General features: G+C 39.1%; 1 protein-coding gene across 4 annotated transcripts in view; it reads left to right on the plus strand.

Annotated features, from left to right (window-relative positions):
- The window catches only part of PHLPP2 (PH domain and leucine rich repeat protein phosphatase 2), a 76126-nt gene that overhangs the window by 28927 nt on the left and 32574 nt on the right, over positions 1-14625 (plus strand). For all 4 annotated transcript variants that reach the window (XM_058708828.1, XM_058708829.1, XM_058708830.1 and 1 more), the window contains 4 exons: positions 4768-4958; positions 9509-9634; positions 10950-11104; positions 14177-14323. In XM_058708828.1, coding sequence (XP_058564811.1) covers positions 4768-4958; positions 9509-9634; positions 10950-11104; positions 14177-14323 — 619 coding nt within the window. The remainder of the gene's footprint in view (positions 1-4767; positions 4959-9508; positions 9635-10949; positions 11105-14176; positions 14324-14625) is intronic.

Here is a 14625-nt window from a genome sequence, read left to right on the forward strand (position 1 = left end):
GGGCAAATCATGAGATTTAAAAAACAAAAACAGTTTTATTGAGATATAATTCACATACCATAAAATTCACCCTTTAAAAGTGCTTTTTAGTATATTCAGTGCTTTTTAGTATATATAGAGAGTTATGCAGCCATCACCACAGTCTAATTTTAGAATGTTTTATATCACTGTAAAATGAGACCCCATATCCATTAGCAGTTATTCTCCATTCCCACTTCCAGTGCACCCGGCATCCACGAATCTACTTTCTGTCTTTGTGGATTTGCCTATTCTAAACAATTCATATAAGTGGAAATAATATATACTTGACTTTTTGTGACTGGCATCTTTTACTAAGCATAATGTTTTCAGTTCTCACCCATGTTGTAGTATGTATCAGTACTTCGTTTCTTTTTATGGCCAAACAGTATTCCATTGTATAGATGATGCCACATTTTGTTTATGCATTCATCAGTTGATGACATTTTGGTCATTTCTACTTTTGGGCTATTTTTGTGAACAAACATTTGGGTATAACTATTTGTGTAGACGTATGTTTTCACTTCTCTTGGATAAAGCCGTAGGAGCGGAATTGCTGGATCTTATGGTGACTCCATGTTTCAGCTTTTGAGGAACTACCAGACTGTTTTCCAAAGTGGCTGCACCATTTTATCATCAGCCCAGCAATGTTTGTTTACATCCTTGCCAACACTTATCCAGTGTTTGTTTTTTTCGATGAACTCGTATCTTCTTGTGGTTTCGATTTGCATTTATCTAGTAACTAATGAGATTGAGCATCTTTTTATGCGCTTGTTGGCCTTTTATATATCTTCTCTGAAGTAACACCTATTCAGATTCTTTGCCCATTTTTTAATTGTGCTACTTGTCTTTATTGCGGAATTGTAACAGTTCTTTGTTCTGGGTACAGGTCTCTTATTTGGTATACGATTGGCAAATGTTCTTTCCTGTTTTGTGAGTCATCTTTTTAATTTCTTGATGGTGTTTGTAGAAGCACAACGGTTTTTTGTTTTGTTTTTGTTTTTGGATGAAGTCCGTTTATCTATATTTTCATTTTTGTCATTTATACTTTGTTTTAAATCTTTTTTTAAAGTTTATTCTGAGAGAGAGTGTGTGGAGGGGCAGATTGAGAGAGAGGGAGAGAGGGAGAGAGAGAGAGAGAGAGAGAGAGAGAGAGAGAGAATGAATCCCAACCAGGCTCTGCACTGTCAGAGTCCGATGTGGGGCTTGAACCCACAAATCTCGAGATTGTGACCTGAACCGAAATCAAGAGTCGGACGCTTAATCAGCTGAGCCACCCAGGTGCCCCTGTCACTTATACTTTTGTGTTGATACTTAAGAAACCTTTGCCTGGGGCACCTGGAGTGGCTCAGTTGGTTAAGCGTCTGACTTCAGCTCAGGTCATGATCTCGCGGTCTGTTAGTTTGAGCCCCATATCAGGCTCTGTGCTGACAGTTCAAAGTCTGGAGCCTGCTTCAGATTCTGTGTCTCCCCCTCTCTCTGCCCCTCCCATGCTCATGCTCTGTCTCTCTCTGTCTCTCAATAATAAATAAACATTAAAAAAAAAGAAAGAAAGAAACCTTTGCCTAATCTAAGGTCACAAAATTTATTCCAGTGTTTTAGTTTTAGTTCTTATGTTTAGGTCTACAATCCATTTTGAATTAATTTTTGTGCATGGTGTGAGGTTAGGGATCTGACTTTATTCTTTTGCCTGTGGTTATCCAGTTCCAGCACCATTTGTTGACAAGATTGTTTTTTTCCTACTGAGTTATCTTGGCACCCTGCTCAAAAATCAGTTGTCCATAAGTGTAGGTGTTTATTTGTGAATCCTATTACAATGCTGTATGTCTATCTTTATGTCAGTACTGTATTTTTTTTTTTTAAGTAATCTCTGTACCCAACATGGGGCTCAAACTCATGACCCCGAGAATGAGAGTTGGATGCTCTTACCAACTGAACCAGCCAGGCACCCCGAGTACTATACTTCCAATTTTGTTCTTTTTCAAGATTGTTTTGGCTATTCTGAGTCCACTGTATTTCTATGTGAATTTTAGGATCAGTTTGTCAGTTTCTTCCATGAAAGCAGCTGGAATTTTAATAGGGATTACATTGCTGTAAATCAGTTTGGGGAGTTTTGCCATCTTAACAATATTTAAGTCTTCCAGCTCATGAATATTGGACGTCTTCCATTTATTTAGGTTTCTTTTCATTTCCTTCAACTATATTATTTAGTTTCACTGTACAAGTTATGCACTATTCTTTTTGATGCAGTTAGTTTCTTTTTATTTATTTACTTTTATTTTATAGAGAGAGTGCACAAGCAGGGAAGAAGGGCAGAGGGAGGGAGGGAGGGAGAGAGAACCTTTAGCAGGCTCCATGTTCAGCACAGAGCCTGACACAGGGCTTGAACTCATGATCCTGAGCTCATGATCTAAGCTGAGATCAAGAGTTGGATGCTTAACCGACTGAGCCACCCCGGTACCCCAGATGCAATTCGTTTCTTAATTTTACTTTTGAATTGTTTATTCCTTGTGCATAGAAATACAATTTATTTTTGTAAAAATTTTTTATCCTGCAACCTTGCTGAAATCATTTGTTGGTTATAATTGTCTTTTTAGTGGCACACTTAGGAATTTCTGTATACAAGATCATATCATATGCAAATAAAGATAGTTTTATTTCTTTCTTTCCAGTCTGATCCTGGAAATTTGAGGTAAATGGGAACATCTGTTGGACATGACCAGCAGACAGTTTGATATGTGAGATTAGAACCAAGGGAAGGGAAGATTGGGACAGGAGATAGAAATTTGAGGGCCATTATCATCATATGAATAGTACAATTTGGAGGCTGGAAGCAAAATTGAAGTAAATTGAGTAAATAGGAGGTGAGGTAACAGAGATAGCTAATAAAGAGGCACAAATGAGAAGAAAAGAGCCTCAACAAGGTAAACTTAGAGTTTGTCAAAATATATTTTGTGGACCATCTGCATTTAAACTACTTGGAATAGATGTTAAAAAATACATTTTCCTGGGGCGCCTGAGTGGCTCATTCAGTTTAGTGTGACTCTTGATTTCAGTTCAAGTCATGATCCCAAGGTCTTGGGATTGAGCCCTGTGTTGGGCTCCACACTGAGCCTGAAGCCTGCTTGATTCTCTCTCTCTCCCCCTCTGCTCTTCTCCCCAGCTTGTGGTCTGTCTCAAAAACAAAACCAAAAAGACATTTTCCTTTGTTACATCCTAGGCCGTACAAATTAGACACTCTGTGAATGGGTCTCAGCGTCCTTCAGTTTAAACTGTTGTCACATAATAACTCTTGGGCACACAGAAATGGGAGAATCGCTGAACTGAAGGAATTCTACAGTTGAGACTGAGAGGGTATGGGAGAAAACTTGAATGCTTTTGTAGCTTTGAAAAGAACAATAGGGAGGGTGGAGTTGAAGACTGAGAAGAGAGAAGAGACAAATTCTCGGAGAAAGGTGGGGTTTAGAATATAGATGAAAGGCCTGGCCTCACATAGAAGGAGAAATGGCTCTCGGGTAGGGCTAGTGTTAGCATACAAAGTTTGAGACCTTTTTTTTTTAAATGTTTTTATTTATTTTTAAGAGAGACAGAGACAGAGCACAAGCTGGGGAGGGGCAGAGAGAGAGGGAGACACAGAATCCGAAGCAAGCTCCAGGCTGTGAGCTGTCAACACAGAGCCCGTCACAGGGCTGGAACCCATGAACTGCAAGATCGTGACCTCAGATTGACCTCAGGCCCCATTTCCTCAGATTATATGTGGGGAACACATAGTTAGAGGGGCATGATACACAGGTTCCATAATCAATTGTGTAATAATATCAGGTATGGTCTAATTTTCTCTATTCCCACTTTATTGCTCTTTGCAGTATCTCATAATAGTGCTGCTCCTGTTCGTTCCTTTGTAGAGTTACTTGTCTGTTTTTAGCTGTGCTTTAATCAACAACCTGTCTGCTTTCATAATGTGCTGTTTTGTGCACTATATCTCAGTCTTAGGAAGATTTCTGTTGGGGAGGGAGCATACTAAAAAAGAAAGATCTTGTATGATATGAGCTTCTGCTACCGTCATTGGGATAGTTGACTGAAATATCAGCCCTAAGCTTTTCTGCACAAGAAGCAGGAAAATGGAGCAATGTGTACAGAAGTAGAGTGCTTCCATAGTTACTTATTTCTTCCTTCTAGAATAGACTCGTCTCAACAGTAGTGGCTGTCATTTACTCAGTACTTCTTTTGTTACCTAAAACTATGCTCTGTACTTTAAATTAATTATCTTAATTTTTTCATAATGAAATTCTAAAGATAAGTAGTATTAAGATCCAAACTGTATAAATGAGGAAAGTTAATCTCAGTGAAATTAAGTAGTTCAAAGAAACAAAAGTAAGTGGCAGAACGAGGATTTGAACTCAGGTTTACGTGTCTGGCCCCCAGGTCTATGATCTTAGTCACTTTGCCATTTTGCTTTTCTCTGTGTTCATGGGAAATAGGACTGTGTTAGAAGAATAAATAATGGCATCCAAAATAAAATCTTGTTCTTAGCCCCAAATTCACAGTACTCCCATTGTATAACTTCAGTGATGGGTAACATTTTATGACTGAGATCTTATTTTGTAATACTTATATTGCTTGCACTTAAATCTGTAAACAAGGTTGCTGTGTATTGACACACAATACTTTCTTTTTCCCTTATAGTAGTCTTATACTAGTTTAATTGTGACTTCTGAATTTTTTTCTTCTCTTTTGTTTTCTTTTCAGAAAAACCATGCCAGATGGATCATCTGGATCGAATCCTTCTGTCTGGTATCTATAATGTACGCAAGGGAAAGACCCAGCTGCATAAGTGGGCTGAACGCCTAGTTGTTCTCTGTGGTACCTGCCTCATCGTTTCCTCAGTAAAAGATTGTCAAACTGGAAAGATGCACATTTTGCCTTTGGTTGGGGGAAAGGTAAGACTCATAAAAATGGAATTATTCTTTTGTTTGATCTTCTTCATTAAAATCACATATGCTTTTCAGCACTTTTCTCACATCTTTTTATTTTTTTATTTTTATTTTATTTTTTTTGAAGATTTATTTATTTAGCTAATTTCCACACCCAACATGGGGCTTGAACTCATGACCCCAAGATCAAGAGTTGCATGCTCTTCTAACTGAGCCAACCAAGCGCCCCTCCCCACATCATTTTAAAGAAGCAAGTACGAGCATGTGTAAAGATTACACTGTAGAGGCATCTGGGTGGCTCAGTTGGTTGAGCGTCTGACTCTTGACTTCAGCTCAGGTTACTATCTCATGGTTCATGAGTTCAAGTCCTGCATCTGGCTCTGTGCTGACAGTGTGGAGCCTGTTTAGGATGCTCTCTCTTCCTAAACGGTCCGTGAGTTCGAGCCCCGCATCGGGCTCTGTGCTGACAGCTCAGAGCCTGGAGCCTGTTTCGGATTCTGTGTCTCCCTCTCTCTCTGCCCCTCCCCCGTTCATGCTCTGTCTCTCTCTCTCCCAAAAATAAATTAAAAAAAAAAAAAAAAAAAAAAAAAGATTGCATTACAACGTTGTTTTTTAGAGTTGTTAGGTCCGGAAGAAGCCTACTCAGCCTAATTTAAACATAAAACTGGTTTATTTACATCACAGATTCTCTGGGAGGTCAAAAGGTATCCATACCACAAATTTCTTTTCTTCTTTTCTTTTCTTTTCTTTTCTTTTCTTTTCTTTTCTTTTCTTTTCTTTTCTCTTCTCTTCTCTTCTCAAAATATTTATTTATTTATTTATTTTTGAGAGAGCACAAGCAGGGGAGGGCAGAGAGAGAGAGAAGGAGACACAGAATATGAAGCACACTCCACGCCCTGACCTGTCAGCACAGAGCCCAACGTGGGGCTTGAACTCAAGAACTGTGAGATCATGAACTGAGCTGAAGTCAGACGCTCAACTGACTTAGCCACACAGGTGCCCCCATACCCCAAATTCTGCTGCAGAACCCATTTGTTGATGATACCTCTGCCTCCACTGCTAGCCACTGGATGCTGCCATCGGTAACACCTGGGTAGATCGAGGATGCTGCCCTGCCAGCTTCCCGCCAGCATCCATTCCTTAAACAGATTGTCTCCAGCTTCTCCTTTTCCCTCATTTATACTAAAATTCAGAGTCTGGGATGGTCACAAGCCCCTCTCCAGCAGCCAGGGAAGCACACTATTTCTTGTCTGTACTAGAGAATTCCCCACCCTGGGCAAGGAGTTCAGCTGCAAGTCCATCAGACTGACAGATGACTGGAAACAGATATATTAACATTTATATGAAGCTATACCTCATTTTGTTTCTTTTATTTTTGATTTTGAATATCATAAAACAGTCTGAATTTGAGAGAGCTTCCAGACAAAACTTAGTGAATTCATGCGTTGAAACACCCAATCTGCTCCAGGTACACAATACATCATCTATATATAGGTAAAATATATATATTCAAAAGGTAAATATACAGTTTTAAATATACAATATTCAAAAGGCACAGTTGGGCTTAGGAATGTAGAATAGAAGTGCATGTGGTGAAATGGTCTGAATCTGAGGGCCTGCTGGGTTCTGGGCCTGAAAGGTTGTGGTAGCCCAAATGTGTAGCTCCTCTTAAGTATTTGGGTTTAAAAGTCCTCTACTTATGAGGGGAACCTGGCCCAGGCTTAAGTAAGAGATGAGTGGTATTCTGCCCCTGAAGGACTGCTGGAAAAAACAAAAACAAAACAGCCCAAAACTGCTGTTAACCACTGACTGGAACCAAGTCTTGTTGTCGCTATTGTCCTAGAGAGGTGGAAGGACCCATTTATGTGGCCCATAACCAGGAAATGAATAAGCTGCCACTAAATGAATGTGTATACTTCAGTATCAACCAGGAGGCAGAAACCTACCACTTAGCAATATAAGACCTGGTTCTGGTCTTGGGGGCTGAAGGACAGAATGAAGAAAATAGGTTAAAAAAAAATGCCCCCCGCCCACCAGAAAGGAAGAGAGAGAGAGAGAGAGAGAGAGAAAGAAAGGAAGGAAGAGAAAGAAAGAGAGAAGGAGGGAGGGTGGGAGGAAGGAAGGAAAGAAGGAAGAAGGAAGGAAGAAGGAGGAAAGATGGAAGGAAGAAAGAAAAAAGAATACAACAAGGGAAAGTAAATTCAAAGGGAAGTTTTAAGAAATAAGAAACAATGATGAGTGCAGACACTGATAAAATGTGGTGGTAAAGTTAATATTAATTGTAAGAAGTTTAAACTTTTTTTATATTTTAAATATAAATTTAAACTACTAAAGCTCAAACTACCCTGAGTGATATTTAAGATGTGGTGGTATGTTTAATAAGTAACATGTGATATAGTCTTGGAATAAGCGGATAGAAACACCAAATAACGTTCAACTTCATTAGAAAAAAAAGTGTGAATTAAAAAATTTTAAGGACAGCCACTAAAAAAAGTAGAGTGGGAAAGGGGCCTCTGGGTGGCTCAGTCAGTTAAGCATCGAACATAGGCTCAGGTCATGAACTCACAGTTCGTGGGTTCAAGCCCTGCATCGGGCTCTGTGCTGACAGCTCAGAGCCTGGAGCCTGCTTCAGATCTGTGTCTCCCTCTGTCTCTGTTCCTCCCCCACTTGTACTCTGTCTCTCTTTCTCACTCTTTCTCTCAAAAATAAAGGTTAAAAAAAAAAGAGTGGAAAAAGAGAATATAAAAAGTTCTTTGATGCCGGGCACCTAGGTGGCTCAGTCAGTTAAGCATCTGACTTCATTTCAGGTCATTATCTCACAGTTTGTGAGTTTGAGCCCCACATTGGGCTCTGCATTGACAGCTCAGAGCCTGGAGCCTACTTCAGATTCTATTTCCCTCTCTCTCTGCCTCTCCCCTGCTCGTGTTCTCTCTTTCTCAAAAACAAATATTAAAAAAAAAAAAAAATTCTGTAATGCTAAAAGAAGACAGAAAAAGAGTGGAGAAAAAGGAACACAATGATTAGCATGGTAAATTATCACAAATTATAGTGATAGAGGGGTACCTGGGTGGCTAAGTTGGTTGAGTCCAACTTTGGCTCAGGTCATGATCTCACGGTTCATGGGTTTGAACCCCGCATTGGGCTTTGTGCTGATAGCTCAGAGCCTGAAGCCTGCTTCAGATTCTTTGTCTTCTTTTCTCTCTGCTTCTCCCCCACTCATGCTCTGTCTCTCTCAAAAATAAATATTTTTAAAAAACCCACAAATTTTAGTGATAGAAACATATCTAAATCTATCAATATTCATAATAATTGTGATTGTTAGATTCTTATTTAAAATCTTAGTGACCACGAGATCATGACCTGAGCCGAAGTCAGATGCTTAACCGACTGAGCCACCCAGGCGCCCCTCCTTTGCTTTTTTTAAACAGCTTGATTGAGATTTAATTCATGTACCATATAATTCACCCATATAAAGTGTACAGTTCAGTGGCTTTTAGTGTATTCACTGTTTTGTGACCATCACCACATCACCCTGAAAAGAAACCCTGCACTACTTAGCCATCATCTCCCCATTTCTTCCCTAGTTGTGGGCACCTACTAATCTACTTTCTGTCTGTACAGATTTGCTGATTCTGAAGACTTCATATAAATGGAATCATACAGTATATGGTTGTGACTTTCACTTCACATAATCTTTTCAAGGTTCATATAGTGTGCAGCAATATCTTCTGTTTATGGCTAAGTAATATTCCACTGAAATATACCACATTCAGTGTTTTTACGCATACCTGTTGATGGATGGACATTTAGGTTGTTTCTCCTTTTGGGCTATTATGAATAGTGCTGCTCTAATTCATGTGTAAGTTTTTGTATAAATGTATGTTTTGAGTTTTCTTGAGTGTATATGTAGGAGTGGAATTGCTGGGCCACATGGTAACTCTATGTTCAACCTTTTGCGGAATTGCCAGACTGTTCCAGAGTGGCTGAACCATTTTACATTCCCACTGCAGTGTATGAGGGATCCAGAACCTGCTAATACTTGTTATCCAACATTTGTTATTTTCTATTTTTAACTTTAGCCCTCCTAGTGTATGTGATGTGGTGTCTTTCAATTTTGATTTGCATTTATCTAATAAGTAATGATGTTGAACATTTCATGTTATTACTGGTCATTTCTCAAGTCTTCTTTGGAGAAGCATCTGATCAGATCTTTTGCCCCGTTAAAAAAATTTTTTTTTAATGTTTATTTTTTGAGAAGAAACAGAATGTGAGCAGGGGAGGGGCAGAGAGAGAGGGAGACACAGAATCTGAATCAGAATCTCAGAGCAGGTTCCAGGCTCTGAGCTGTCAACACAGAGCCCAATGTGGGGCTCGAACTCACGAGCTGTGAGATCATGACCCGAGCTGAAGTCAGACGCTTAACCGACTGAGCCACCCAGGCGCCTCTCTTTTGCCCCATTTTAAAAAATTGACTTATTTTTCTTGTTACTGTCCTTTGCTCTCTGACTAGGATTTTTTTTGTCTTGGTCCTGGTTTTCTTGTCTCCTCCTCCTCAGGTGGAAGAAGTGAAGCGACGGCAGCACTCCCTTGCATTCAGCTCAGCGGGAGCCCAGGCTCAGACCTATCATGTCAGCTTTGAGACATTGGCTGAGTGCCAGAGATGGCAGCGACAAGCGTCCAAGGTGATAAGCTGTCAAATGTCCTGATGTGGTGATAAGAATGTAAAAGCCCAACAGAAATGTATCTTAAAGCTGAACTCACTCCAAAGAGAGTGAATTGTAATTCTTAGGTATCTTCCTTTAGGCTCCTCTAAGTTTATAATGAATGAAATAATAGAATTCCACCCAGTCCTTAACTTATTATTTATGTTTGCATAGTACAAAATGTATTCAAACATGTTTTCAGGTGCATTTTACCTTTATACCATCTCTCTGAGAAGAATTGAGACACAATAAGATTCAAATCACTTTCCCTCCACCACTGTGGTCAGGGATAGATGGAGCCATTCCCTAATTCCTAGACTAGTTCTTCTTGGTCTGAATATATTTAGTACAGCTGTGATGAACCACTTTAAATTTGAACTTATTATGGGACATGACCTGTGATCCTGTTACAAACTGTTGTTCCGCTATGCTGAGGATAATTAGCTTTTCAGCATAATTTCTGCTTTTTAATCTTTAAAGATGCAGTGCTCTAAAATTATATTGCAGTTTCCAAATTTTCTTGTTCTCCCAGCTATCTTTGCAGAATTTTAGCATTTTTCTTTGTGGAACTAAATAGTTGCATAAAGTATTGTTTTAGTATAATGAGATGCCATAAAACATGAATAACTTTTCTAGTGATTTTGTTTGGTTTTTAGACCAATTTTCACAACCTATCTTTTATTAGCAGACTATTATAGAAATAAAAACTTGTTTTGGTTTTATTGAATTTTATGTACTTCTATTGTAGTGGTAATGAAATCTGTTCTGAATAAACTAATCTCAGTTTTAAATAGCTGTTCCATTCTTTTGACCTTATAAGAGAAGTTAATATTTTTTGAGCACCTTTTGCATACTAAGCAGTGTGCTGTGTGCTGAATTTATTTTATCCTCACAACAGAGGAAGAAACTGCACTAGTAAGTAGCAGAGCCTGTGGGTACAAAAGGCCATGGCTTTCAATATCACACAGTCTGCCAAAGTTTTGTATAGTTATTTTGAATCATCTTAACTTCTTGCATGAAATGTTAACTTTTCCCCTTTATGATTTTTTTTTTCCTTTTACTTACAAACACTTTACAGCTTACACCATTGTGTGTTTCAAGCAGCTTAATGGTTTTAGGAAAAAGGAAAAATGAACTGGTTTTTATAAATGAGTAATTGGATCTCATTACCTTTTTTCTTTCCCATTGTTAAAATTAGCACTTTTTTTATAAATGGCATTCCTTCCTTTGCTGGGTGAGAGACATTTGTTCTGCTGCTCTAGCTGAGATGGCTCTTCTCCTTGACCCTATTCAGGTGGTGTCCCAGCGAATCAGTACCGTCGACCTCTCGTGTTACAGCCTTGAGGAGGTTCCTGAGCATCTCTTCTACAGTCAAGATATCACCTACCTCAACTTGCGACACAACTTCATGCAGCTGGAAAGACCAGGGGGCCTTGACACTCTCTACAGGTATGTGGAGAATAGGTTTCCAGAATAACTTACTCAAACCAAATCGTGATCACTGTCTTAGTTGTACCTGAAGGTGAGCATGCTTATCATCATACACATATTTGAAAATTTTCTCTATTTTGAAAAGGAGTAGAATTTTTATTTATGCTTTATTTATGCTGTTTTCTTTTTTTTTTTTTAAGTTTATTTATTTTGAGCGAGAGAGAGAGCGTGTGCGCACAAATGAGGAAGGGGCATGGAGAGAGAATGTCAAGCAGGCTCCACACTGTCAGTGCAGAGCCTGACACAGGGCTTGAACTTACAAGCTGTGAGATCATGACCTGAGCCAAAATCAAGAGTCAGTCGCTTAACCTACTGAGTCACCCAGGCGCCCCTATTTATGCAGTTTTCTTACTCCCCCTTTCCCTCCATAAGACAGGAGATAGATGCAAATATTCTGTTACAGAGGCCACAGTGTGCTGCCATTGAGCTAGACAATCTTGTTACATAATTCACTGATAGTGACGCCTGATCTGAAGCCAGGGTAAATTGAGAGATTGAGTGTATGGCAAGTTTTTGAATCCTAAGTATCAAACTTAAATAACTTAAAGGAAATAGGCCTAATTTCAAGAATTCCACTCCCAGTGTGGGACTTTTATCTTTGCTGTGTGCCTATTAACACTAGCTTCTAAGCCTTAGACAACTATGAAACTTCTCCCCTCTGATAAAGGAACCATTCCACTCCTTAGGGACTATGGCCCATATATTTTCCATCTTTGTTAGAATATATTCCCCATTCCCTCCCTCCACCCACGTTACCACCTTCCTCCCTTTGAAAATGGATGGAAGAGGATTGCTTGGGTGAGTTGGTTGAGTGTCTGACATCAGCTCAGGTCATGATTTCACAGTTTGTGAGTTTGAGCCCCACATCAGGCTTGCTACTCTCAGTGCAGAGCCTACTTTAGATCTTGTTTCCCCTCTCTTTCTGTCCCTCCCCCACTTTTGCTCTCACTCTCATAAATAAATAAAACATTAAAAAAATTTTTTTTAAGTAAATATTTGGTATAACTAATTGTCTGGGCTTGTGAGCAAGGGAGAAATTGGACATTAAAGAATTCAGATTACATGGTGATTAGAAAGATAATACACATTGAAAGTACGTATTTTAGGGATACCTGAATGGCTCAGTCAGTTACATATCTGACTCTTGATCTTGACTTGGGTCTTGATCTCACAGTCGTGGGTTTGGGCCCTGTGTTGGGCTCCGTGCTGGGTATGAGGCCTACTTAAAAAAAAAAAAAAAAAAAAGTACATATTTTACTTAATAATAATATTTCTAAAATAATTTTTTTTTAATTTTTTTTTACGTTTATTTATTTTTGAGACAGAGAGAGAGCATGAACGGGGGAGGGTCAGAGAGAGAGGGAGACACAGAATCTGAAACAGGCTCCAGGCTCTCAGTTGTCAGCACAGAGCCCTATGCGGGGCTCGAACTCACAGACTGCGAGATCATGACCTGAGCCGAAGTCGGTCGCCCAACCGACTGAGCCACCCAGGCACCCCATTTCTAAAATAATTTTGAGAAAGCACTGTATTTTTATCTCATCTGATGTGTTTTACAAAGTTTTTTAGATTTAAACCTATATTTAGTAATGAGATAATACTTTTAATTATATTGTTATGTGAAAACAATACAAGCTATCATTTTAAGTGAGTTTCTAGCATTTACTAGTGTTTTCTTCTGAGTTGCTGTGAAAATAGGGTTTTATCTAATTTGAGGGCTGTATTAGGAATTCTGATGTCAAGGCACCAAGCCAAAGGAACAGTCAGTACTCAAGGTCAGGACAATTGGAAATCAAAAGTTGAAAATTTGGAAGAGGAGAGCGTTAGAGTGAGGTACCAGTGACTCAAATCTAGGAGCAGGTGATACGGATCGGTATCATGGAAAACACCACCTCAGCCTTACCTTCTTGCACTAGTATAATCATAAGTATAATATTCCTAAGTAGAATTAGCAGAGTGATTCCTTTAGATCCAGTTTATGATGATATTATCTCTAGTTAAGATGGCATAGATACTTTTATTTCTAGGAACAAAACAGAAGCATTAAAAATTACTATTTCATGTTCTATGTTAGATCCTATTACAGTAAAACTCCATTAATACATACATACTTTAAAGCTCTAAGTGGCCCATTCATTTCAAGTGATATTTGAGCCAATATAAAATTCAATATGTAAAAAGAAGTTGCTTATAATGGGATTTGATGTACATATTTGTTAGCTATTCCTGTGTGCGTTGATGAATTGTTACAAAATTTTATATATTGCATGTAGAAATTTCATAAAGGAAGAGGTTTTAAGCATATCAATAGGACTTTGATATGAGATTTTCTTTAAAATTTTCTCCGTTTCGGGGCGCCTGGGTGGCGCAGTCGGTTAAGCGTCCGACTTCAGCCAGGTCACGATCTCGCGCTCCGTGAGTTCGAGCCCCGCGTCGGGCTCTGGGCCGATGGCTCGGAGCCTGGAGCCTGCTTCCGATTCTGCGTCTCCCTCTCTCTCTGCCCCTCCCCCGTTCATGCTCTGTCTCTCTCTGTCCCAAAAATAAATAAAAAACATTAAAAAAAATTTAAAAAAAAAAAGTCTTTAAAATTTTCTCCGTTTTTAAGGAGAAGAGAGAAGAACTCCCATTGCACTAGACCTGATTTCCCTCATTGTATGGTCCCAGTGTTAGGCATCTTAGTGTCTGTGCTGTACTCAATGTTTGGCAGGTAGTGAGTGCTCAACACATATTTGTGGAACAAATTCTGCAGTGGACATCTAAAATGATGGCTAGGGTGCCTGGGTGGCTCAGTCGGTTAAGTGTCTGAGTTTGGCTCAGGTCATGATCTCACGGTCCATGAGTTCGAGCCCTGAATCAGGCTTTGTGCTGACAGCTCAGAGCCTGGATCCTATTTCAGATTCTGTGTCTCCCTCCCTCTATGCCCCTCCCCCACTCACACTGTCTCTCAAAAATAAATAAACATTAAAAAAAAATTTTTTTTAATAGATGGCTTTTTCATTCAGCAGTATAATTTGTACCTTTGCTTTTTAGATTTTCTCAGCTGAAGGGCCTGAACTTGTCCCACAATAAACTTGGGTTGTTTCCTGTATTGTTATGTGAGATTTCTACCCTGACTGAGCTCAACCTCTCCTGTAATGGATTTCATGACCTACCAAGTCAGATTGGCAATCTGCTAAAGTAAGTATCTGACTTTTGCTAGACTCATTTTTTACTTGCAGAGTAAGGAGCTTGTCTGGCATTTGGAATGAAGGTAGTCCCATGAGCTCTTGCAGTGAAATTAATCATGTTAAGTCTGAGGATTCTAGTCAGCAGCAGTTACTTGCAGCAGTAACTAGTTATTAGTCCCTCAGTTTCAATAGCAGAGGTTCTGACTATTTTTGATTATGGAGGGACCATCCATGTCAGTTATGTGTATTTCATTGAGTCTCTATAGATAGGGTATTTTATTATTATTGGATTCATAATAAATTAGTGATGTA

Source organism: Neofelis nebulosa, chromosome 17 (assembly GCF_028018385.1).
Source record: "Neofelis nebulosa isolate mNeoNeb1 chromosome 17, mNeoNeb1.pri, whole genome shotgun sequence".
Lineage (NCBI taxonomy): Eukaryota > Metazoa > Chordata > Mammalia > Carnivora > Felidae > Neofelis > Neofelis nebulosa.